At 46.3% G+C, this 26,687-nt stretch overlaps 1 protein-coding gene across 4 annotated transcripts in view; it reads left to right on the forward strand.

Annotated features, from left to right (window-relative positions):
• Positions 1-26,687, forward strand: part of LOC138257912 (mucin-like protein 2) — a 625,312-nt gene that overhangs the window by 15,531 nt on the left and 583,094 nt on the right. For all 4 annotated transcript variants that reach the window (XM_069205907.1, XM_069205908.1, XM_069205905.1 and 1 more), the window contains exon 2: positions 6,418-6,467. In XM_069205907.1, the coding sequence (XP_069062008.1) occupies positions 6,418-6,467 (50 nt within the window). The remainder of the gene's footprint in view (positions 1-6,417; positions 6,468-26,687) is intronic.

Genomic DNA, 26,687 nt, shown 5'->3' on the forward strand with positions numbered 1-26,687 from the left:
ACTATAACTTTGGAATTTTTAAGGCTTTTGTAGTTTAAACTTGGTTTTTATAGGAACAATACTTTTTCCTAACAATATAACTATAACTATAATTATAAGCCAAAATGCTTCATTCCAGGTGCAAACAAAAACAAAGATGCATTTCTGACTCACAGCCTTGAGTGAACTCTTCAGTTTTTTTATTTGTATTTTATTTTGAATGGATAGTTTCCGCAGCCATCCCCCGACACCCTCATTGGGAGTTGCTGTGTTTGCTGTGTATACTCCGGGCTTTGGTCTATGAATGTCGAAGGTTGAATTGTCTAGTTTGGGGGTAAATATCATAAAAGGTCTGATTTAGATATTGGCGGACGGGTTACCCCGTCACAACGGTGAAGGATATCCAGTCCACCGAAATCTAAGTCCCATAGTTAATAATGAGATTTAGATTTCGGCGGACGGGATAGCCGTCACCGTTGTGTTGGAGTAACCCATCGGAGAGTATCTAAATCAGGTGCTAAGTCTAATGGAAGATGTCACCCTCGCAGAGATTCCACGCATGCGCCATTGCCGTGAAACACTCTCCACCTCTACCTACGCACTGCTCCATCACTCTAATAATAACACCTGCAGCAACCACCAGGATACCCACTCGGGTGACAAGCTGCGCACTTTAAATACTACCTGATTAATTGATTGATTGATTAAATTATTTAAGGGAGCGGAAGCCTGAGGGACCATTCTAAGGACACTTGCGCAATCTTGAACCCTCAAACGTGTTCTCATTTTCATGTCTGGTTTCCTGAAATGTTACCAGTGCTGGACATGAGGCCTTCTTGCGTCAGTTGATAGAATCATGATTCGAGGTGATACCTGGAGGATGTGTAAGGGACTCTTGGAATAGAACAGAAGAGAAGTAGAGGAAGTGGTAAGAGGAAAGGCCTATGCATGGAAAAATGGAGGGGAGGCTATTGGAGATACAGGTATGAGGGAACATGAAAGGGTAAGGTAGGTTTGTTTACAAGTGTGAGTTCAGGCTTCAAGTACTGGCATCACAAAACTTGAGGGTGCCCCTTTCCAAGTACATTGGGGGCCCCGCCTCCAGACTCACTAGGAGCTCTCAGGCTAGTGCACTCTTTATGCTGCCACGTGGGAGGGGATGCTAGTGGAAGATGTGATGTATTCTGGTGAGAAATGTTAGGTATGCTTGAATGATCAGCATACGCTGCGCCGGAGGACACCAGGGGACGCTCTTTCTCCCATCTGGCAACGAAAGCCTGGAACGTCCTCCCCATCCACACCTTCGCTGACCCACTTCAGGAAGGGACTGAAAACCTGGCTTTTTAAATAAACACCTGCATCAAGTGCCTGGACAAACTGTGCTACTCAAATAACTCCTGATTGATTGATTGATTGAGGTGTGCCATGGAGCTGATAAGTGAGGTTATTGAGGAAGGGAGAATATGCCTCTTGTCAGGGGACGGGAGGGCCTCAGTAGCACGGATAGCGAGGATGAGCAAGCATGCAGGTTATTTGTAGGATGACTCAGTGAGTGAGGACTGCAGTGCGGGTTGGGTTGGGAAGGAGGAAGGATCACTTCACTCTTGGGCACTATGAATGTTTCAGAACTCGAGATAAACTTGAGTAAGGTTGTCAGCTGTAAATCGGATCATAATGCTGCCAATATTATGATTGCAATAGAGAAATTCCTTTAGAGTATACATGAGGAAGATACAAATAGTTGCCAAACATTTTTGATACAGGAGAAATACTGAATTATTTTGAAAAAGTTCTTATCCAGCTTGAGTTGCTATGAGAGAAAAGGATGGTGTCGATTTTTAGCTTTTCTTTGCATATTCAGTGAATGTAATCTGTTATATATTAATGTTTCTGGTAAATCTCTCAGTACCTTATGTTTATAAGTTTTCAAAACATATTTCAAGAGACCTAGAGGATTTTAAAAGGGACAGGACCTGACTTGAGCAGGTGTTTGGAAATGTTCAAGATATCAGATGTGCAGATTGAGTAGGAAACATTGATCACTTTGAGAAGACAAATTGCAAATGAGGCACTCTGAGGGACTGACAACATGCAGCTGAGGAACCTTGAGACACCAGTGCTATGGCTCACCGCACAGGAATCGTATACTGAAAAATATATCATAATACAATTGGAAAACATTTGAGCTAGATGAATCACTATTTATCCACGGTAAATTTTATTCATACATTAGGACACACAGCAGTGCTTAATTTGAGCCAGTGGTTTCTGGTGCGGGGCACCAGCACTTATTTGTGAGGGCCGGCACTTAGTTTTCTGTATCAGCCATTTACTATGTGCAAAACACACATATGGAAAAGGCGGAGAAAAATTGAAACAAAGTCACAAAGGGAGGAAGCAGAAATCTGCAAGAGTGAGCTGAAGGGGCAGGGAGTGCCTGTAATTAGATTAAAGAAGCTTGAGATGGCTTTAAGATTACGCTGCCTCATTATTTTGTGCTTGCAAATTTAAATGCAGCAGCCACGTCTTTCAGACAAGAGCTTTTGGCACATTTTTATTTACAAAATTAAGCACTGACACACAGTCAGCCATGGTTCCGACCCTCATTTTGGGCCTTAATATTTACAGGAATACATCGGGAATGAGATGTCTACATGATTTCCCTGATCTCTGTTCTCTACCACCAGTTAAGGCCCTGAGATTATGTAGGCTTCGCACAGGTCTCTGAATTCTGAAACTTGACCACTGGTGTGTAAAATGTGGATTAAAAACTATGAACTGAAGGTAATACACAATTATCTGCACATTATGCATTAACCAGGTACGTATTTGACCTACACATAGATCCTTACAAAAAGATCACGTACCCACCTCATATCTCATTAGAAGTAGCAAGTGTGCCCTGCAGGTTATACAAATTGAAAATGCAATGGATATCTAGCAGATTGCAGCAATGATCTAACCTAAAATTCTTAGGCACTCATTTACAAGAATCTATTGCATCGGCCCGATGCGTCTGATTTCTTGCTCTGCCCTACGATCCCCTAGCAATGCAATGGATGCACTGTATTTACAATAGAGAGTTCCATGGAGCACGTTTTCAAAGATGCGTCAGAAATTCAGACGCATCTGTTTACGTTAAATTCACGTATTGCTGGACTAGTGTCATAAAAATGACTCTATTCCAGCAATGCAAAGAGACCCTCACAGAGAAAAGCCCTGCGTCAATTTTACACCTGCTCTGAGCAGGTTGTAAAATTCTGATGTACTTAAATGTAAATTCACTGCATCAGTTCTGCTTGGCTTTTCCCATGGGAACGCCTGCCCTGCATCATTATACCTGGTGTAGGGCTTAATGCGTCAGTTTGTAAATCTGGAGCAGTGTAGTGTAGTACAAAGGCCTTGCAAATGAGGCCCTTAGTTTTCTTTTGCTCTTTAATGGTGAATGGTATTGGCACATTACAAATGCAAGATCCATTGAAATGCAAAAACTGATGTTTACTTCACTTTGTTTCCAAGCTAATATCCTAGTAACCGACGTCACGTGTCATTACGATGACCTGTATTCTTGCCTCTCTATGTACCTATATTGACCCAAAGGTTGAATAGGCAATTTATGATAAAAACATGTTTTTTGATACAAAGCTTCAGACCACGCTTCTGATACCTCTAATTGATTCAAATGACAGATTTCAGTATTTCCAGCCTAGTCGTACTCAGTTTACCCATGGAAGACTGAGTGCCTTACTCATGATTTTGAACCACATCCTTCAAATGTCATAGGTGAGCGTTTAACTCACTGAGCCATCCTGCTGTTAAGATACTTTGGGGCAGATTTATGGAAAGTGACGCTGCACCTAGTATAGTACCACTTTCCCTGCCCCCCCTTAGCACCCCTCTATCGCCACCATGTGTGCGCCGTATTTAAAATATGGTGCACCATGGTGCAGGGTAGGGGGCAATAGCGTAGTTTCTCATGACGCTATTGATGTACTCAACAGGAGTAGCGCCAAAATATTGGTGCTACTCCTGCAGAGAACATATGGGCCCATTCTAAATAATGGAAGCTCCCTTTTAGTGCCTGCTCGGAGCAAGCGTTAAAAGTGCCAAAATAAATGGTGCAAGGACATCTCATAGATTTCCTTGCACCATTTTTTGCCCCCCCCTAACGGGGGAACGCCCCTGTTTACATACATCATGCCTGGCGCAGGCATAATGTAGCTCAAAGGGTTACAAAGTGGTGCAATGCATGCATTGTGCCACTTTGTAAATATGGCAAAGGATTTTGGCCTCGTTGGGCCACATTATCATTAAAAAAAACAACGTTAATGTGGCGCAAGGTGGTGCTAGTGGGTTATAAATGTGTCCCTTTATGTTTCGTAACTGGACAACATTTTCTTTGTTTCCTGCCTCTCGTGTTTGTCAGCACTCATGTTCATGGGCGCAGTTCGTTTTCCGTGTTTGCCTATCACTGGGTCCCTACTTTACATAGTCAGTAATAACAAGTAATGTTGTACCTGTTTTGTACTTTTTTCTTGCTATATAAAACAGGAAATCGACGAGGAAGGAATCCTCAGGCTCTCCCTCCACAGCGGGAGAACATAATACTACAATATTCACTGCCACACGGGAAACCTCCACCCATAATGCTTTGCAAGCTTTCGTTTTACAACACCCTTGTGCCACTGAATCCACAGTTAAATGATATTTAAAAGGTCTGCTAGGCCTGAAAATGTGTAATACACTATGCGCTCAAGGGGCTGATTATATGATTACACTGCAATAATCTTTATTATTATTTGTTATGTTATTATGCCCTCTAGGGGCTGAATATGTGTTTATATGACCGTGTTTCCTCAAAATGCTATTTTTACTGTGGTGCTCTCTAGGGGCTGTTCAGACCCTTCCAGTCTAATGCCAATTGTATGAAGGAATGTACAAATGCACTCATCTCTGATAAAGGGTTAATGTACCTCATAGCTAAATATTTATAAGATCCCAAATGCGAGGTTGTCATTATCATTTACAACGGCAACAGCTCTATCTCTTGCTAATGCGAGATCTATTGCATTGCAAATGCTTGTTAATGTATATATGGGATGTTAGCTGCATAACACAGGCCTCTGGAGCCCCTTTGGCTTCAAGCCCTCCCTGTCATTATCTTGATATCTATCTGTCTGTCTGTCTGTCTGTCTGTCTGTCTGTCTGTCTGTCTGTCTGTCTGTCTGTCTGTCTATCTGTCTATCTATCTATCTATCTATCTATCTATCTATCTATCTATCTATCTATCTATCTATCTATCTATCTATCTATATATATATATATATATATTTTTTTAATAATGTATATATGGGATGTTAGCTGCATAACACAGGCCTCTGGAGCCCCTGTGGCTTCCAGCCCTTCCTGTCATTATCTTGATATCTGTTTGCTCAGGATAAACTCTGGAAATTGTCTCCATGTGGTGTTTCTTCTGAGCTATCCTGCCGAGGGGATCATTAGCACCTTTCACCTTTGGCATCGAGAGAAAAACTTAGAAACAATAGTCAGTCTGGTGAATGAAGTCCACAGAAGGTGCATCCGTCCCTTTCAACCACAACTGTGCGAAGCCTTACTTGGTTATGGGGGCTCTTGGGTTATGGGGCTCCTTACTAGCAGATGTCCTGGAACTACAGCTGCGCGGAGCTGCTTGGCCTTCCTGGGTTATGGGGCTCCTTACTAGCAGATGTCCTTGAACAACAGCTGCTCGGAGCTGCTTGGCCTTCCTGGGTTATGGGGGCTCCTTGGTCATGGGGGCTCCTGGGTTATGGGGGCTCCTTACTAGCAGATCTCCTGGGACTACAACTGCGCGGAGCTGCTTGAAGCCTTACCTGGTTATGGGGGATCCTTGGTTATGGGGCTCCTTGGTTATGGGGCTCCTTGATTATGGGGCTCCTTACTAGCAAGTCTCCGAGAACTACAGCTGCGCGGAGCTGCTTGCACTTCCTGGGTTATGGGGCTCCTTGGTTATGGGGGCTCCTTGGTTATGGGGCTCCTTACTAGCTGATCTGCTGGAACTACAGCTGCTTGGAACTGCTTGGCGTTCCTGGGTTATGGGGCTCCTTACTAGCAGATCTGCTGAAACTACAGCTGCGCGGGGCCTTACTAGGTTATGAGCGATCCTTACTAGCAGATCTCCGGAACATCATCAGGGTCTCGGCTCTCTGGAGAGTCAGGGGATGGACCTTTGCTTCTTCTGTGTCTTGCTTTTCATGCCATCACTGGTATTCTGCCGTTTCAATGCTGTTTTTTTATTTTCCAACAATACTGCATCTAAATCAGCTCACATGGAATCACATCTGCGCTGATGCTTCTTGTAGAACACGTCACTGTCTGCAAATGCACTGACTGTGTCTTTTCCCTCCCTGTGCCCACGTCCTGTGTCGGTGGTTCCTGAAGGATTGGGTTTGCCTCTAGTCGGTGACATCACCCATTTCCTGAAGCCAGTGGTATGCATTTTAAATTCAATTTTACTTTAAAGATGTTCTTCTGCTGTTGAACTGATGATCTCCATTCATGGTGAATACATACGTGCTGAGCATCTTCAAAGCGGATGAGTGATAAATTGTGTGGCACGGGGTAGCACTATCACTATTGTTAACCTGCTATTGGGGCATTGTAGCTGTGACTGATGTGCATTACAGCATCTAGACAATCCCAGGGTTAGGTGTGTGATCTATGAATGTCTATTTATTCATTCATAAATTATCTATGTGGCAGTATTCCCCATTGATAAAGCATTGTTTACATTCTGGCTGGCAGCCATGCCTGATGCACTGAGGTGACCAGGGCTGGTACTCATGCATATGGGGACCACTAACATGATCCTGTCTGACGTGGTCATTATTCCACATCTAATAATATGAGCAGCTCGAGATGGCCTTCATTGAACAGACGCCGCTCTCCTTACCAAAAAGGTTGGAGACCCCGGCTTCTGGGGGGGATACTATACTACCCTTTGCCATTATAAATATCCCAGTATTTGTGGCTGGGAATTACTGCACCCACAAATACTGGACCGAGTAGACCTTGGTTTGCAAACCCAAGGTGATGTAAGAGTGGGATGAGAAACACCTGGAGAAGAGAGGTGGTGTCAGGACTCTGCCCGCGGACAAAAGAAATAGCCCACACACGCTTTGCGGCACTATGTGGTGAATGGTTCATGCTCCTTACCTCCTCCTCTCCCTCCTCTCCCTCCGACATCCCCCGTAGGCACCTTCCACCCCCTGCAGCATCAGTGGTTCCCAAAGGCAGAGGTTCACAAATTTGTTCAACCCACGGCTCCCTTGACCTATTGGTCGTTGGCCACAGCTCCCCATCATGTCACTTTTATTTTGGTGGATGGGGTGGATGGGAGCCTGGCCTTCGGAGTACTTCCATTTTTCTCCCTGAAAATAATTGGGATGAAGCTGATGAAGGTATTTTAATCACAGACGGCAATGATACCAAAGGACAGAACAGCTACAGTGAGGTCACTGGTCACTAAAATGGTGTGGAATAATGATGAATAGTGATACTTTAATGAAAGAGAAACCAGGCATACATCACAGAGGGTAGCGAAGCTTACCCTGGGGCGTCGTTTGGTTGTGACGCAAGCAGCATATCCCTTGGTGCATGCCAGCTCTCTTTTTGGAGTAGGGCATCTATGGGTAGCTCAGCATCTACAAATTGAACGAGTGAAGCGTGTGGTCCAGTTACGAGGGAAAAGACAGCATACGGATGGTGTGCACATGACATGCTGTGCTAGGCATTATCCACAAGCAAAACATGAGCCCTGGTTACCTCACGGGTGGCGCGCATGTGGTGCGATATACTTCATGATTGCTGAGAAATGTATTTTAACTATGGCACAGTAGTGTCAGCAGACACATGAATTATTCATACTTTGGGGAAAAGAGGAAAGAAATGGGGTGAGGGGAAAGCACATGGGTGTTTTTATCCTCAAACCTTTTACGAAACAAAAATGGAAGTTGTTGAAAACTAGTCAATGGGATAGCGCGAATCAAGGGAGGAGGCGGCGGCAGCAGTGACGAGGGCAGGAGCCCTTTAAATACGAACTTGCGCACCCGCGGGAAGTGTAAATCAAGGGAGGAGGCGGCGGCAGCAGTGACGAGGGCAGGAGCCCTATAAATACAAACTCGCACTCCCAACCCGCGGGAAGCGCGAATCAAGGGAGGAGGCGGCAGCAGTGATGAGGGCAGGAGCCCTTTAAATACAAACTTGTGCTCCCGCCCCGCGAGACACGCGCGGGCGAAGCCCAGGCCAAGGGCGGGCTTGTTCTGCGCCCGTCAGCGCCTGACAGAGGCTGTGCTGCGCCACCCCCCTGACATCTTTATTTTTTTGGGCAATCACTGGTTTTGGGCACCTACATATGGTAGGGACGTGCTTTTTTCCAGGCTGCCTCTCCTATGGACCACATTACCCAGTGTGTTATATGGCCACGAGGGGACGCTTAAAGACTCTGAGCTGCAGCTGGTGCCGGCTGTATAGACAGGGGCAGGAGCCCTTTAATAACTTTTTTCTCTGCACTCCCACTTTGAGCTCGCAGTTGGTGCCGGCTCTGTGGACAGGGGCAGGAGCCCTTTAACAACTCTTTTCTTTGCACTCATGCTTTGCGCTTGCAGCTGGTGCCGGCTCTGTGGACAGGGGCAGGATCCCTCTAATAACTTTTTTCTTTGCACTCCCGCTTTGCGCTTGTAGCTGGTGCCGGCTCTGCGGATAGGGGCAGGAGCCCTCTTATAACTTTTTTGCTTTGCACTCCCGCTTTGCGCTTGTAGCTGGTACCGGATCTGTGGACAGGGGCGGAAGTCCTCTAATAACCCTTTTTGCGCTCCCGCCTCGTGCCTGCCAGAGCCCGGAGGAGGTTGGGCTGGGCACGTTCTGTTGATATCCGGTTTAGTGATTTGCATATATTTGGTCGTGATTAAGAGTGTTTAACATAGTAACCCCATATACTTAATATATATAATGGGGAAAAGAAAGCAAAACCAAATGGGGAACGGTATTAATAAAAAAAAACAGAGAAGTGCTAATACGATCACTAACTATCTTACAGATGCAATGGGGAAAATTAATGAAGAAATTATTAATGTTGAAGCACGTTTAGTGGCAACAAAAAATGTCTTACATGAGGCTATCACTGAAGTGAGCACTGAGGCTGTAGGTTTAATTTCTGAATTAAAATCCCTAAAGGAAAAATGTCCTGGGGTGGATCCTAGATTCTCCTTAGGCCCTTTATTACCTACAGACATAATAGAAGAAACTGATTCTTCGAACAGTACAGATGTCAAATTTCTTCACCACCAAAGAAAAAAAGAAGATCCATTCATTACAAGAATACATTTGTTTGCAGACTACTTGCACCACATTACTACCTCCACATTTATGGTACACAGGGAGTTGGGTCGCCCTTATGTGGAAGATCTAATATACACCAATGCGCTGTTGGCCGGCATGGCATCTGGTCTAAAGAAGGGACGCATTTACCCAAAAGATTATTAAAGATTGCCTTACACTAGAATATTGAGATGCCAAATTATTTGCTGATAGTAGCAAACATTCAGGATAGATTTTATCTGACCCGAAGGCGCTTTAGAATGTTGCACTTTCTGGTAGCTTTCCCAAAGGTGAGGATTTGGAGTAAAAGTCTACCGAAGTGCCCCTGTGTGGGACGATTTGCACAATCCACAATGCACTTTATTATATCTTGTAAATGTTATCACAATATTAGGAAGCAATTTTTAAAACCTTTATTTGTTATTAACAAATTATTTTATTGTAGAGAAGCTTTTAATTACATATGTAAACTGGATACCAATGAGAAATGTGATGCAGTGATAAAATGTATCCTAAATGCCATAGAACAAAGGAAAAAGCTGTCGTATTTAGAATATCTCCGGTATGAGAATGAATAATTGCTCAATTTGTAGTAGCAAAGGCTTTTTACTTATTTATTTATTTATCAGTAATGTTTTCTTGAAGTATCTTATTGTATATTTTTACCATTTTAAAGAGATTGTTTATCTTTTATTGAGTAGAATCCGAATAAAGATTGATTTGAATTTGAAATGTAATCAGACACTGAAGGCTTGTGGGAGCTATAGCCCGGGGAGAAGAAACAACATTTAGAGGGATTGAACAGTTTACAACACAGAGCTATCTCAGGAAGAACTGGGTGACCAAGCGAAGCTGAACATATTTCCATCTACCACTTTAGCAAAAGTGAGGTACACTCCGGGGGATCTCAGGAAGAACTGGGTGACCAAGCAAAGCTGAACGTGTTTCCATAGTCTCATTCTGGTACCTCAGGGTTTTTCAGATGATTACAGCTGTGTGAACCGAATATCCACTGGAAACTTCAAGTGAAGCACCAAGGCCAAGGCGTGCCTGTGCATTCCGTGATTGGGTGTCGAAGCTTTCCAGAGTAAAAATGTTCAATTAGCAGGCCTCTGGGACAGTTATTATTAATTAAACATTTTTTAAAAAGTGTGAACGTCTTAAAAGGGAAAAGATGGTGGATGAGCAAAGAGAGCATTCTTCTAAGCGCCTCAGTGTGTCGGCTAAATGGCTGGCTGAGATATACCAGATGTGCCCCACTGGAGAAACAAGTTGCATTTTTGAGTTATCTACAAAAACATATATTCTCACCTGAAGGACCTTTTCACAGAAATCCAATAATGCTATTATAGGTCACAAGTTTTTAATTGCCTCACTGCTTTTTCAGAGTGACATGTCTGTGCGCTCCACCAATAACTTGACGAATAAAGCTTAATTTCATAGCAGTGCTCGTTAACACTGTGTATTTTGTAATTTAATGTGCTGTAAATACTTTTAACTCAAGGCAAACTTCTGTGTCACGAGTTTTATCTGTTCTAGACATCTCGTATTTGTTGGAACCTCTGGCGCATTTCATGCCACAGCATTGAGTCCTTAGATCATGTCCCCGCACTCACGACGTCTGGGACAATGGTCCTGGGCGACATGGGGGCACCTCTGCTAGTGCACCCAGGGCATCGGGGTTCCAGGGATCCCTATGGGCTGCAGCATTACTTTTGCAACCCATAGGGAACCCATGCAAAGGCTTCTACAGGACTGACATTGCAGCCTGTGTGAAAAGGTGCATGCACCCATTCACTGCCTTTTACACTGCACCAGGTCAGAAGTTGTTGAAATGTTGTCAGTCATCTTGGGACTCGGCTTCAGCCTAATCTCCCCAAAAAAGTAAAACAAAAACAAAAAGGGCCAGGGTGGGATCACTCTCAACACTTAGCTCTGGTGGTGGGGTCCCCAAGGGACCTCTCCAAGGATAAAAAGCATTTTTTTAAAATTTTACGAGCAGATTCTCAGTGGATCCGCGAATCAAAAGAAAAATGAAGGGCGGGCCCCCGCACTTTGTTAGCCTAATGGCCTGGGTGGGCCAAGTCCTGGGGGCTTTTGTAAAAAAAAAGAAGAAAAAGAAGTCCTGCTGCCCCGGGGACCCCCACCTCCCAGGGGCATCTCTTAATTAATTTGGGGAGCCCTGTGCTCCCCCCGCTACCGCAGGAATTACCAACCCCCAGGGCAACACTATATTTTTTGGGGGGCCACAGGACACGCCTGCTGCCCTGGAGACCACCACCACTCGGGGCAAATGTTTAGAAAAAGAAAGGGGGGACCATATGGGACTCCCATGCCCCAGGGACCCCCACCTCCCTGGCGCTATGTAAACATTGGAGGGGGGCTGTGCAGCTTCCTCTGATTGCCCTGGGACTGCCATCACATTGCTGTTTTCTGTGGCTTGGTTGCAGCGCTGAAGCCAAGCCACAGCTAACAGTTTGGGTTTTGACGGCAGGACCTTTAAACGTTAAATCAGGTCCCACTGTCAAAATCTGACATTTTAATTCTGTCCCCTGCACGCGTGCAGAGTACAGAGATGAAATGATTCAGCAAGCAAGCAGCTGCTGCCAAAGCAGTTCCATGCTTGCTGAAGCATTGGGACTGTGATGGAAGCCTTCAGGCTCCCCCGCAGTGCTAAGGGCTTTGTATTAAAGAAAAATAATTAAACAGGTAGGGACCTCAGGGGAAGCCCTTAAAGGCTCCCACGCGGTCCCACATAGCCCGTAAAGGGCTTTGTAAAGAAAATATATAAATAAATACATAAAATAGGGACCACAGGGGAGCCCTTTAGGGCCCTCTTGTGGTCCCACATATCACACAAAGGGCTAAAAAAAATAAGAGCAAAAAAAGATAATCCCTGTAGCTCGGTGTGAATGTCGCAGTCCTTCACACTGAGATATGGGGGTTTGAATCAAGCTGGGCTCCTTTTTTTTTGCAATTTAATTAAAAAAAATCTACTTTTTAAAATATATTAAACAATTTGCTTTGTTAAATCCAACAAAAATATCTCATTCTAAGTATATGAGATATTAAAGCCAAACATAAACTCTCTCTTTCTCTCACTTTTTCTCACTTTCTATGATATAAAAAAGCTAACAAAATACTCCCTACGAGACCAAAAGCGCACTCTACTAGAGGGAAAGCAGCTACTGCTGCTTTACTGTGTAATATTCCCATCCCAGAGATTTGCAAAGCGGCGACCTGGAAATCAGTTCACACATTCACTAAACACTACTGACGAGATTCCGATGCTAGAACAGATGCTGAAGTAGGTCAGGCTTCCCTCAGAAATGTATTCTCCTAACATTTTCCATTTCATTCTTTGTCTCTTCCCCCGCTCTCCATAGGGAAGGGCTTGCTATTGTACTCAGTGCTTATGACTAAACATGGAAATCCCCTACGAGAGAAGAAACAGTTTCTTCCCTGTAACTCCAGTTCTCTTGTAGGGGAATTTCCATGATAAGTCATTGGAAATCCCCCTCCTCCTCTGGTGAATAGACAGAGGTATCGATATAAACTGTACAAGTCTAAAGTCGACTTCAAAAGACCTGAAGCAACTACCACAAGTTGTGCATGATGGGATACTGGTGGGCTCTGAGTTCTTAAAGGCACAGTCTCTTTTTTAGCCATATAATGGCAGCCTATGAAGCTACTCTGTCCTCCTCTGATTCAAGTCTATCATGCAAAAGGGGTTTGTGAGAGAGATTCATTCTGTTGACGAATGTGCTGGCTTTTTCCTTTGATTTAAGATGGAGAGTTCAACCAGCGCAGTGAAATGTACATAGGCTGCATTATCTGTCCACTTCGTAAGTGACTTTGCAGGCCTTCCTGAAGAAAGGTGAAAACGTCCACTTAAGAAGATACTCTGGAGCACGTTAAAGAAATGCTCAGGGGACCCAACACCTGGACGGGACTATTCAGTGCTTATGACTTATCATGGGAATTCCCCTACGAGAGAACTTGAGTTACAGGTAAGAAACTGTTGCTTTTTTCCTCACGTCACTGTTGTACCTGGCACTTTGTATCTTGGTGACAATTGTTGCAGGTTTCCCAACTTTATAGCCAGGAGACAGGTCACTCACCTCAGGCAGTCCCCCTCGCTGTCCCAGTTCAGGAAGGACATCAAGATTTGGCTCTTAGAATGATCAGCGCCTTGAGAACCCCTAGTGAAAAACTGCACTTTACAAATATCTGATTGCTTGATTGATAGATTGGTCACTGTCCTCTTGCTGACGTCTTAATGGAGCAGGAGAGCACGTTTAGTATCTATGATGTGAAATACTGAAAGAACATTTTCTGTAAAGCTAACAACGTGGCACATATTGTGAATTGCACATGATCAGTTTAGGAGGCTGGCCTGGCTTGTAGTGGGTACCAGAGGTACGTACACCTTGTGCCAGGTCCACTTATCCCTTATTAGTGTAGAAGAGGTGTTTCTAGCAGCTAAGGCTGATAGAAGGTAGCTATGGCAAAGCAGCTTAGGCTGAACTAGGAGACATGTAAAGCTCCTACTATACCACTGGTGTCACATGCACAATATCATAAGAAAACACAACACACAGATATACTAAAAATAAAGGTACTTTATTTTTATGACAATATGCCAAAAGTATCTCAGTGAGTACCCTCAGTATGAGGACGAGAAATATACACAAGATCTATGTACACAAACCAAAATTATGCAGGTTATTGCAAGAAAAGTAATGCAAGCAGTGTAAAGTTACAATAGATTGCAATAGGAGCACATAGGTATAGGGGCAACACAAACCATATAATCCAAAAGTGGAATGCGAACCACGAATGGACCCCAAACCTATATGACCTTGTAGAGGGTCGCTGGGACTGAAAGAAAACAGTGAGGTTTAGAAAAATAGCCCACCCCATGACCCTGAAAGGTAGGTGTAAAATGAACCTACTACCCCAAGAGAGCACAGAAGTCGTGATAGGGGGATTCTGCAGGAAGAACAAACACCAGCAATGTAACAACAGTGGATTTCCGGACCTGAGTACCTGTAAGACAAGGGGACCAAGTCCAAGAGTAGCGACAGTTTCGAGAGTGGGCAGGAGCCCAAGAAATGCCAGCTGAGGGTGCAAGGAAGCTGCCACCGGTTGGAAGAAGCTTGGTGTTCTGCAAGAACGAAGAGGACTAGGAACTTCCCCTTTGGAGGATGGATGTCCCACGTCATGAAGAAGTTTGCAGAGGTATTCCTACGCAGAAAGACCACAAACAAGCCTTGTTAGCTGCAAGGGTCGAAGTTAGGGTTTTTGGATGCTGCTGTGGCCCAGGAGGGACCAGGATGTCGCCACTTGGATGAAGAGACAGAGGAGGCGACCAGCAAGTCAGTGAGCCCTCACAGAAGCAGGCAGCACCCATAGAAGTACCTGAACAGGCACTTGGAAGAAGAGTGAACCACAGTCCACCCAAAGTCACAAAAGGGAGTACCACGATGCCGGAGGACAACTCAGAAGGTTGTGCACTGCAGGTTAGAGTGTCGGGTACCCAGGCTTGGCTGTGCATGAAGGAAATCCTGTAAGAGTGCACAGGAGCCGGAGAAGCTGCATATCACTCGGTACCCAGCAATGCATTGGAGTGAAGAGTCACTGGACTGTGGGAGTCACTTGGACAGAGTTGCTGAGTTCAAGGGACCACGCTCGTCGTGCTGAGAGGGGGCCCAGAGGACCGGTAATGCAGTCTTTTGTTGGGGGAAGATTCCGTCGACCCACAGGAGATTTCTTCAGAGCTCCTGGTGCAAGAAGGAAACAGGCTACCCCCAGAGCATGCACCACCTGGAAACAGTCGAGAAAGCCGGCAGGATGAAGCGACACAAGGTTGCTAATAGTCGTCTTGCTACTTTGTTGCGGTTTTGCGGCATCCTGAGCAGTCAGCGGTTGATCCTTTGGCAGAAGGTGAAGAGGGAGATGCAGAGGAACTCTGGTGAGCTCTTGCATTCGTTATCTGAAGACTTCCCCAAAGCAGAGACCCTAAATAGCCAGAAAAGGAGGTTTGGCTACATAGGAAGGAGGATTGGCTACCAAGAGAGGTAAGAGCCTCTCAGAAGGAGCCTCTGACATCACCTGCTGGCACTGGCCACTCAGAGCAGTCCAGTGTGTCACAGACACCTCTGTTTCCAAGATGGCAGAGGTCTGGGACACACTGGAGGAGCTCTGGGCACCTCCCCTGGGAGGTGCAGGTCAGGGGAGTGGTCACTCCTCTTTCCTTTGTCCAGTTTCGCGCCAGAGCAGGGCTGGGAGATCCCTAAACCACTGTAGACTGGCTTATGCAGAGATGGGCACCATCTGTGCCCATCAAAGCATTTCCAGAGGCTGGGGAGGCAACTCCTCCCAGCCTTCACACCTATTTCCAAAGGGAGAGGGTGTTACACCCTCTCTCAGAGGAAATTCTTTGTTCGGCCTTCCTGGGCCAGGGCTGCCTGGACCCCAGGAGGGCAGAAACCTGTCTGAGGGGTTGGCAGCAGCAGCTGCAGTGGAGACCCCGGAAAGGCAGTTTGGCAGTACCCGGGTCCTGTGCTAGAGACACGTGGGATCATGGATTTGTTCCCCCAATGCCAGAATGGCATTGGGGAGACAATTCCATGATCTTAGACATGTTACATGGCCATGTTCGGAGTTACCATTGTGACGCTGTACATAGGTAGTGACCTATGTACAGTGCACGCGTGTAATGGTGTCCCCTCACTCACAAAGTCTGGGGAATTTGCCCTGCACGATGTCGGGGCACCTTGGCTAGTGCCAGGGTGCCCACACACTAAAGGGCATATTAATACTCCGTTTGCGCCGATTGTGCATGAAAAAATTTGACGCACAATCAGCGCAAACGTTGCCTCATATTTAAACCCTGACGCCAGAGCCCGCGGACGACAAAAATCCGGAGTGTGCGTCATTTTCTGGATGCGGCAACCCGCCCTGCGTTAATGATATGCAGGGTAGGCGTTCCCGTCCAAAAAACAACGCACACGGCCATGCGTTGTATTTATGCTTCCGGGCATGTAGAAAAGTACCATCTTGCCTGGCATGTTACCCCCATTTTTCACTGTATATATGTTGTTTTAGTTGTATGTGTCACTGGGACCCTGGTAACCCAGGGCCCCAGTGCTCATAAGTGTGCCTGAATGTGTTACCTGTGTAGTGACTAACTGTCTCACTGAGGCTCTGCTAATCAGAACCTCAGTGGTTATGCTCTCTCATTTCTTTCCAAATTGTCACTAACAGGCTAGTGACCATTTTTACCAATTTACATTGGCTTACTGGAACACCCTTATAATTCCCTAGTATATGGTACTGAGGTACCCAGGGTATTGGGGTTCCAGGAGATCCCTATGGGCTGCAGCATTTCTTTTGCCACCCATAGGGAGCTCTGACAATTCTTACACAGGCCTGCCACTGCAGCCTGAGTGAAATAACGTCCACGTTATTTCACAGCCATTTTACACTGCACTTAAGTAACTTATAAGTCACCTATATGTCTAACCTTTACCTGGTAAAGGTTAGGTGCAAAGTTACTTAGTGTGAGGGCACCCTGGCACTAGCCAAGGTGCCCCCACATTGTTCAGAGCCAATTCCCTGAACTTTGTGAGTGCGGGGACACCATTACACGCGTGCACTACATATAGGTCACTACCTATATGTAGCTTCACAATGGTAACTCCGAATATGGCCATGTAACATGTCTATGATCATGGAATTGCCCCCTCTATGCCATCCTGGCATAGTTGGCACAATCCCATGATCCCAGTGGTCTGTAGCACAGACCCTGGTACTGCCAAACTGCCCTTCCTGGGGTTTCACTGCAGCTGCTGCTGCTGCCAACCCCTCAGACAGGCATCTGCCCTCCTGGTGTCCAGCCAGGCCTGGCCCAGGATGGCAGAACAAAGAACTTCCTCTGAGAGAGGGTGTGACACCCTCTCCCTTTGGAAAATGGTGTGAAGGCAGGGGAGGAGTAGCCTCCCCCAGCCTCTGGAAATGCTTTGTTGGGCACAGAGGTGCCCAATTCTGCATAAGCCAGTCTACACCGGTTCAGGGGACCCCTTAGCCCTGCTCTGGCGCGAATCTGGACAAAGGAAAGGGGAGTGACCACTCCCCTGACCTGCACCTCCCCTGGGAGGTGTCCAAAGCTCCTCCAGTGTGCTCCAGACCTCTGCCATCTTGGAAACAGAGGTGCTGCTGGCACACTGGACTGCTCTGAGTGGCCAGTGCCACCAGGTGACGTCAGAGACTCCTGCTGATAGGCTCCTTCAGGTGTTAGTAGCATTTCCTCTCTCCTAGGTAGCCAAACCCTCTTTTCTGGCTATTTAGGGTCTCTGTCTCTGGGGAAACTTTAGATAACGAATGCATGAGCTCAGCCGAGTTCCTCTGCATCTCTCTCTTCACCTTCTGATAAGGAATCGACCGCTGACCGCGCTGGAAGCCTGCAAACCTGCAACATAGTAGCAAAGACGACTACTGCAACTCTGTAACGCTGATCCTGCCGCCTTCTCGACTGTTTTCCTGCTTGTGCATGCTGTGGGGGTAGTCTGCCTCCTCTCTGCACCAGAAGCTCCGAAGAAATCTCCCGTGGGTCGACGGAATCTTCCCCCTGCAACCGCAGGCACCAAAAAGCTGCATTACCGGTCCCTTGGGTGTCCTCTCAGCACGACGAGCGAGGTCCCTCGAATCCAGCGATGCTGTCCAAGTGACCCCCACAGTCCAGGGACTCTTCAGCCCAAGTTTGGTGGAGGTAAGTCCTTGCCTCACCTCGCTGGACTGCATTGCTGGGAACCGCGATTTTGCAGCTACTCCGGCCCCTGTGCACTTCCGGCGGAAATCCTTTGTGCACAGCCAAGCCTGGGTCCACGGCACTCTAACCTGCATTGCACGACTTTCTAAGTTGGTCTCCGGCGACGTGGGACTCCTTTGTGCAACTTCGGTGAGCACCGTTTCACGCATCCTTGTAGTGCCTGTTTCTGGCACTTCTCCGGGTGATACCTGCTTTAGAGAGGGCTCTTTGTCTTGCGCGACGTCCCCTCTCTCTGCTGGTCCAATTTGCGACCTCCTGGTCCCTCCTGGGCCTCAGCAGCGTCCAAAAACGCTAACCGCACGATTTGCAGCTAGCAAGGCTTGTTGGCGTTCTTTTGGCGGGAAAATACTTCTGCACGACTCTCCACGGCGAGTGGGATCCGTCCACCAAAGGGGAAGTCTCTAGTCCTTTTCGTTCTTGCAGAAACCTCAGCTTCTTCTGTCCAGTCGAAGCTTCTTTGCACCCGCAGCTGGCATTTCCTGGGCATCTGCCCATCTCCGACTTGCTTGTGACTTTTGGACTTGGTCCCCTTGTTCCACAGGTACCCCAGATTGAAAATCCACAGTTGTTGCATTGCTGGTTTGTGTCTTTCCTGCATTATTCCTCTAACACGACTCTTTTGTCCTTAGGGGAACTTTAGTGCACTTTGCACTCACTTTTCAGGGTCTTGGGGAGGGTTACTTTTCTAACTCTCACTATTTTCTAATAGTCCCAGCGACCCTCTACAAGGTCACATAGGTTTGGGGTCCATTCGTGTTTCGCATTCCACTTTTGGAGTATATGGTTTGTGTTGCCCCTATCCCTATGTTTCCCCATTGCATCCTATTGTAACTATACATTGTTTGCACTGTTTTCTAAGACTATACTGCATATTTTTGCTATTGTGTATATATATCTTGTGTATATTTCCTATCCTCTCACTGAGGGTACACTCTAAGATACTTTGGCATATTGTCATAAAAATAAAGTACCTTTATTTTTAGTATAACTGTGTATTGTGTTTTCTTATGATATTGTGCATATGACACTAAGTGGTACTGTGGTAGCTTCACTCGTCTCCTAGTTCAGCCTAAGCTGCTCTGCTAAGCTACCATTATCTATCAGCCTAAGCTGCTAGACACCCTATACACTAATAAGGGATAACTGGGCCTGGTGCAAGGTGCAAGTACCCCTTGGTACTCACTACAAGCCAGTCCAGCCTCCTACATTGGTTGTGCAGTGGTGGGATAAGTGCTTGAGACTACTTACCACTCTTGTCATTGTACTTTTCATAAGAGAAAAATATACAAAACAAGGTCAGTGTATATACACATAGCCAAAACGTTTTGCATTTCCTCTTTTCACTCTTTTCTAAGTGCTGAAAAGTACTCCTAAACTTTCAAAAAGTTCTTAAAAGTTTAAAAAGTTTTTTTTCTGTCTTTCCAAAAAGTTCTGAAATCTTTTGTCTCTTTCTCTATCACTTTAACTCTCTCTAAAAAATGTCTGGCACAGGCCAAAGTGTTGATCTGTCCAAACTTGCATATGACAACCTTAGCTGGAAAAGAGCAAGGAGTCTCTGTATAGAGAGAGGTTTGAGTGTAGGGAAGAATCCTGCCTTGGAACTGTTAATTAACATGCTTAGAGAACAGGATAAGGCCAGAGGTGGCCCATCTGTTGAAAAAGTACCTAATAGTTCCCAATCTGATTCAGGGACTCCCCCAGGAAAAGATTCAGGAAAGAAACTTCCTAGCCTGCCCATTACTAGACAATCTAGCATAGATGGTAATGAGGATGAGCCACACCAAAGAAATAGTGTTGTCTCACATCATAGCAACAGCATTTATTCTCACCATACTGGTAGTAATGTTTCTGTAAACCAAGCTGTTAAGTTGGCTTCTGTAAGGGACAGGTCTCCTTCTGTTCATTCCCATCATAGCTCTGTTTCTAGAAATGTCCCTCCCACCAACCCTGATGACAGAATGTTAGAGAGGGAACTCAATAAGTTGAGGGTGGAACAAACCAGACTGAAGCTTAAAAAGCAACAGCTGGATTTGGATAGACAGTCTTTTGAATTAGAGAAGGAAAGACAGAAGTTGGGTTTAGATACCCATGGTGGCAGCAGCAGTATTCCCCATAGTCATCCTGTAAAAGAGCATGATTCCAGGAATCTGCACAAGATAGTTCCCCCTTATAAGGAGGGGGATGACATTAACAAGTGGTTTGCTGCACTTGAGAGGGCCTGTGTTGTACAGGATGTCCCTCAAAGGCAGTGGGCTGCTATCCTATGGCTATCATTTAGTGGAAAAGGTAGGGATAGGCTCCTTACTGTGAAAGAAAATGATGCTAATAATTTCCAAGTTCTTAAGAATGCACTCCTGGATGGTTATGGCTTAACCACTGAACAGTACAGGATAAAGTTCAGAGAGACCAAAAAGGAGTCTTCACAAGACTGGGTTGATTTCATTGACCATTCAGTGAAGGCCTTGGAGGGGTGGTTACATGGCAGTAAAGTTACTGATTATGAAAGCCTGTATAACACAATCCTGAGAGAGCATATACTTAATAATTGTGTGTCTGATTTGTTGCACCAGTACCTGGTAGACTCTGATCTGACCTCTCCCCAAGAATTGGGAAAGAAGGCAGACAAATGGGTCAGAACAAGGGTGAACAGAAAAGTTCATACAGGGGGTGACAAAGATGGCAATAAGAAGAAAGATGGTGAAAAATCTCAAGATAAGCATGGGGATAAGGGTAAAACCAAAGATCCCACTTCAAATCTTAAACACTCTTCAGAGGGTGGGGATAAAACAAATTCTTCCTCTTCTTCCCAACCTGCACACATTAAAAAGCCTTGGTGCTTTGTGTGTAAAAACAGAGGCCATAGGTGTAGGAGGCTGGACTGGCTTGTAGTGAGTACCAAGGGGTACTTGCACCTTGCACCAGGCCCAGTTATCCCTTATTAGTGTATAGGGTGTCTAGCAGCTTAGGCTGATAGATAATGGTAGCTTAGCAGAGCAGCTCAGGCTGAACTAGGAGACGTGTGAAGCTACTACAGTACCACTTAGTGTCATATGCACAATATCATAAGAAAACACAATACACAGTTATACTAAAAATAAAGGTACTTTATTTTTATGACAATATGCCAAAGTATCTTAGAGTGTACCCTCAGTGAGAGGATAGGAAATATACACAAGATATATATACACAATAGCAAAAATATGCAGTATAGTCTTAGAAAACAGTGCAAACAATGTATAGTTACAATAGGATGCAATGGGGAAACATAGGGATAGGGGCAACACAAACCATATACTCCAAAAGTGGAATGTGAACCACGAATGGACCCCAAACCTATGTGACCTTGTAGAGGGTCGCTGGGACTATTAGAAAATAGTGAGAGTTAGAAAAATAACCCTCCCCAAGACCCTGAAAAGTGAGTGCAAAGTGCACCAAAGTTCCCCTAAGGACAAAATAGTCGTGTTAGAGGGAAAATGCAAGGAAAACACAAATCAGCAATGCAACAACGATGGATTCCTGACTGAGGGTACCTGTGGAACAAGGGGACCAAGTCCAAAAGTCACAAGCAGCTCGGAGATGGGCAGATGCCCAAGAAATGCTAGCGGTTGGTGCAAAGAAGCTCTTACTAGGCTGAAGAACTATGAATACTGCAGGAACGACAAGGGCTGGAGTCTTCCCCTTTGGCGGATGGATCCCCCACGCCTTGGAGAGTCGTGCAGAAGTGTTTTCCCGCCGGATGGACGCCAACAAGCCTTGCTACACGCAAATCGTGCGTTTGGCGTTTTTGGACGCTGCTGGGGCCCAGGAGGGACCAGGAGGTCGCAAATTGGACCTGCAGAGAGAGGGGACGTCGAGCAAGACAAAGAGCCCTCACTGAAGCAGGTAGCACCCGGAGAAATGCCAGAAACAGGCACTACGAGGATGCATGAAATGGTGCTCGCCGAAGTTGCACAAAGGAGTCCCACGTCGCCGGAGACCAACTTAGAAAGTCGTGCAATGCAGGTTAGAGTGCCGTGGACCCAGGCTTGGCTGTACACGAAGGATTTCCGCCGGAAGTGCACAGGGGCCGGAGTAGCTTGCAAAGTTGCGGTTCCCAGTAATGCAGCCCAGCGAGGTGAGGCAAGGACTTACCTCCACCAAACTTGGGCTGAAGAGTCACTGGACTGTGGGGGTCACTTGGACGGTGTCGCTGGATTCGAGGGGCCTCGCTCGTCGTGCTGAGAGGAGACCCAAGGAACCGGTAATGCAGCTTTTTGGTGCCTGCGGTTGCAGGGGGAAGATTCCGTCGACCCACGGGAGATTTCTTCGGAGCTTCTGGTGCAGAGAGGAGGCAGACTACCCCCACAGCATGCACAAGCAGGAAAACAGTCGAGAAGGCGGCAGGATCAGCGTTACAGAGTTGCAGTAGTCGTCTTTGCTACTATGTTGCAGGTTTGCAGGCTTCCAGCGCGGTCAGCGGTCGATTCCTTATCAGAAGGTGAAGAGGGAGATGCAGAGGAACTCGGCTGAGCTCATGCATTCGTTATCTAAAGTTTCCCCAGAGACAGAGACCCTAAATAGCCAGAAAAGAGGGTTTGGCTACCTAGGAGAGAGGATAGGCTACTAACACCTGAAGGAGCCTATCAGCAGGAGTCTCTGACGTCACCTGGTGGCACTGGCCACTCAGAGCAGTCCAGTGTGCCAGCAGCACCTCTGTTTCCAAGATGGCAGAGGTCTGGAGCACACTGGAGGAGCTCTGGACACCTCCCAGGGGAGGTGCAGGTCAGGGGAGTGGTCACTCCCCTTTCCTTTGTCCAGTTTCGCGCCAGAGCAGGGGCTAAGGGGTCCCTGAACCGGTGTAGACTGGCTTATGCAGAATTGGGCACATCTGTGCCCAACAAAGCATTTCCAGAGGCTGGGGGAGGCTACTCCTCCCCTGCCTTCACACCATTTTCCAAAGGGAGAGGGTGTCACACCCTCTCTCAGAGGAAGTTCTTTGTTCTGCCATCCTGGGCCAGGCCTGGCTGGACCCCAGGAGGGCAGCTGCCTGTCTGAGGGGTTGGCAGCAGCAGCAGCTGCAGTGAAACCCCAGGAAGGGCAGTTTGGCAGTACCAGGGTCTGTGCTACAGACCACTGGGATCATGGGATTGTGCCAGCTATGCCAGGATGGCATAGAGGGGGCAATTCCATGATCATAGACATGTTACATGGCCATATTCGGAGTTACCATGGTGAAGCTACATATAGGTAGTGACCTATATGTAGTGCACGCGTGTAATGGTGTCCCCGCACTCACAAAGTTCAGGGAATTGGCTCTGAACAATGTGGGGGCACCTTGGCTAGTGCCAGGGTGCCCTCACACTAAGTAACTTTGCACCTAACCTTTACCAGGTAAAGGTTAGACATATAGGTGACTTATAAGTTACTTAAGTGCAGTGTAAAATGGCTGTGAAATAACGTGGACGTTATTTCACTCAGGCTGCAGTGGCAGGCCTGTGTAAGAATTGTCAGAGCTCCCTATGGGTGGCAAAAGAAATGCTGCAGCCCATAGGGATCTCCTGGAACCCCAATACCCTGGGTACCTCAGTACCATAGACTAGGGAATTATAAGGGTGTTCCAGTAAGCCAATGTAAATTGGTAAAATTGGTCACTAGCCTGTTAGTGACAATTTGAAAGTAATGAGAGAGCATAACCACTGAGGTTCTGGTTAGCAGAGCCTCAGTGAGACAGTTAGGCACCACACAGGGAACATATACATGCACACCTATGAGCACTGGGGCCCTGTGTGACAGGGTCCCAGTGACACATACATATAGGCCACAAACCTATGAGCACTGGGGTCCTGACCAGCAGGATCCCAGTGACACATAACAACCATACTGAAAACATAGTGTTTTCACTATGAGCACTGAGGCCTGGCTATCAGGATCCCAGTGAGACAGTGAAAACAGTGACAAACACCCTGACATACACTCACAAACAGGCCAAAAGTGGGGGTAACAAGGCTAGAAAGAGGCTACCTTCTCACACAACCCCCCCCCAAACGAAGGACAATAAGGCTAACCTTGGCCAGTTGAGACTTTATTGTCTAAGTGGTGATAAGTAGAGAGTAGCTCTGCAATAGACTGGTTACTCCCTTTATCATCCACTATACGGTTACTTCCCTGTGGGGATGTAAACCACCCTGTTTGAAGTTTTTTAGCTAAGCAACAATGTGAAGATGTATTTTCAGAGTTTCTATCAGTAAGTTTTAGTTTAGAGCAGTGGGAATTGTCCACTGAACCTATTTGTAGTGATGGAAATGCCAGACAGGGATGCTGTCTCAGAAAAGCCATAGCTGGGCAAAAACTTTGTCCATCTGGCTGGAAGAGAGAACAGGGATGCTGTTTCTCTTGAGTTGGAGCAGGGCAGGGATGCTGTCCTATGAGCTCCACACTAGGGCAGGGATGCTGTCCTAAGTGTTGTGAGGTAGTGCAGGGTTTCTGCACTAAAGTTTCTCTGGGAGGGTTGGAGGGATGCTCCATGTTAACTAAAATGGTGCTGTTTTTCTCACCAATGTTAGCTATCCCACAGAGAGGTACTTCCACCTCAGTGAGTCCAGCTTTGCCAGCTGATGATTCCCTTGGAACAGGTGCCACCCCAGGAGAGGTTTCTCCCACCACAGGAATAGTATCCTGAATGGTAGGGTGGTTAGGGGATACTGTGATACCCTTTTTACCTGTTGATGGAGAGGGATCCTGAGTTTTCAGGCCTTCTCTCCTTTGCTTTTTCACTTCACTTGAAATGAGATGGAACAATTCCTCAGTGATGCCCAGCATGGCTGCATGGGCATAAAACTCTACATCAGCCCAACCTGAGGCCTCTAGGTCATTACCTAAGAGACAGTCTACAGGTATGCTAGGTGATACCATCACCTGCTTAGGGCCAGTAACTCCACCCCAACTAAACTGAATTATAGCTAAGGGAAGAAACTTAGTGGAGTTATGGACATCAATAATCTTATACTGTTGTCCAATGATGTGTTGTTCAGGAGGCACTAGGTTTTCAGTCACTAAAGTGAAACTGGCACCTGTGTCCCTGTAGGCCAAGGCCTCAACACCATTTATTGAAACTGTCTGCCTGTACTTATCCATTGTAAGGGGACAAGCAGCCAGTGTGGCAAGGCCAATGCCACTAGGTGTGACAGAAACTGTCTTGGGACTGATTACATCAGTTTCCACTATGGACCCATAAGTGAACCCAACTACACCCTTTGCTTGACTGTTGCCAGCAGTCCCACCACTAGTACCACTACTGCTAGGGGCACTAGAGCTTGATGTATTAGTGGTGGTAGGCTCAGGGGGTTTACCTGGACAGGACTTATCCCCTGGCCTATGGCCTCTGTTTTTACACACAAAGCACCAAGGCTTTTTAACGTGTGCAGGTTGAGAAGAAGAGGAAGAATTTGTTTTATCCCCACCCTCTGAAGAGTGTTTAAGATTTGAAGTGGGATCTTTGGTTTTACCCTTATCCCCATGCTTATCTTGAGATTTTTCACCATCTTTCTTCTTATTGCCATCTTTGTCACCCCCTGTATGAACTTTTCTGTTCACCCTTGTTCTGACCCATTTGTCTGCCTTCTTTCCCAATTCTTGGGGAGAGGTCAGATCAGAGTCTACCAGGTACTGGTGCAACAAATCAGACACACAATTATTAAGTATATGCTCTCTCAGGATTGTGTTATACAGGCTTTCATAATCAGTAACTTTACTGCCATGTAACCACCCCTCCAAGGCCTTCACTGAATGGTCAATGAAATCAACCCAGTCTTGTGAAGACTCCTTTTTGGTCTCTCTGAACTTTATCCTATACTGTTCAGTGGTTAAGCCATAACCATCCAGGAGTGCATTTTTAAGAACTTGGAAATTATTGGCATCATTTTCTTTCACTGTAAGGAGCCTATCCCTACCTTTTCCACTAAATGATAGCCATAGGATAGCAGCCCACTGCTTTTGAGGGACATCCTGTACAGCACAGGCCCTCTCAAGTGCAGCAAACCACTTGTTAATGTCATCCCCCTCCTTATAAGGGGGAACTATCTTGTGCAGATTCCTGGAATCATGCTCTTTTGCAGGTTGACTATGGGGAATACTGCTGCTGCCACCATGGGTATCTAAATCCAACTTCTGTCTTTCCCTCTCTATTTCTAAAGACTGTCTATCCAAATCCAGCTGTTGCTTCTTGAGCTTCAGTCTGGTTTGTTCCACTCTCAATCTATTGAGCTCCCTTTCTAACAATCTGTCATCAGGGTGGGTGGGAGGGACATTTCTAGATACAGAGGTATGATGGGAATTAACAGAAGGAGACCTGTCCCTTACAGAGGGCACCCTAACAGCTTGGCTACCAGCATAATGTGAGAGCACACCATCAGTATGGTGTGATTCAACCTCTGTACCAACTATGCTAGACTGTCTAGTAATGGGCAGGCTGAGAAGTTTCTTTCCTGATCCTTTTCCTGGGGGAGTCCCTGGATCAGATTGA

The sequence above is a fragment of the Pleurodeles waltl genome, chromosome 2_1 (genome assembly GCF_031143425.1).
Source record: "Pleurodeles waltl isolate 20211129_DDA chromosome 2_1, aPleWal1.hap1.20221129, whole genome shotgun sequence".
Classification (NCBI taxonomy): Eukaryota; Metazoa; Chordata; class Amphibia; order Caudata; family Salamandridae; genus Pleurodeles; species Pleurodeles waltl.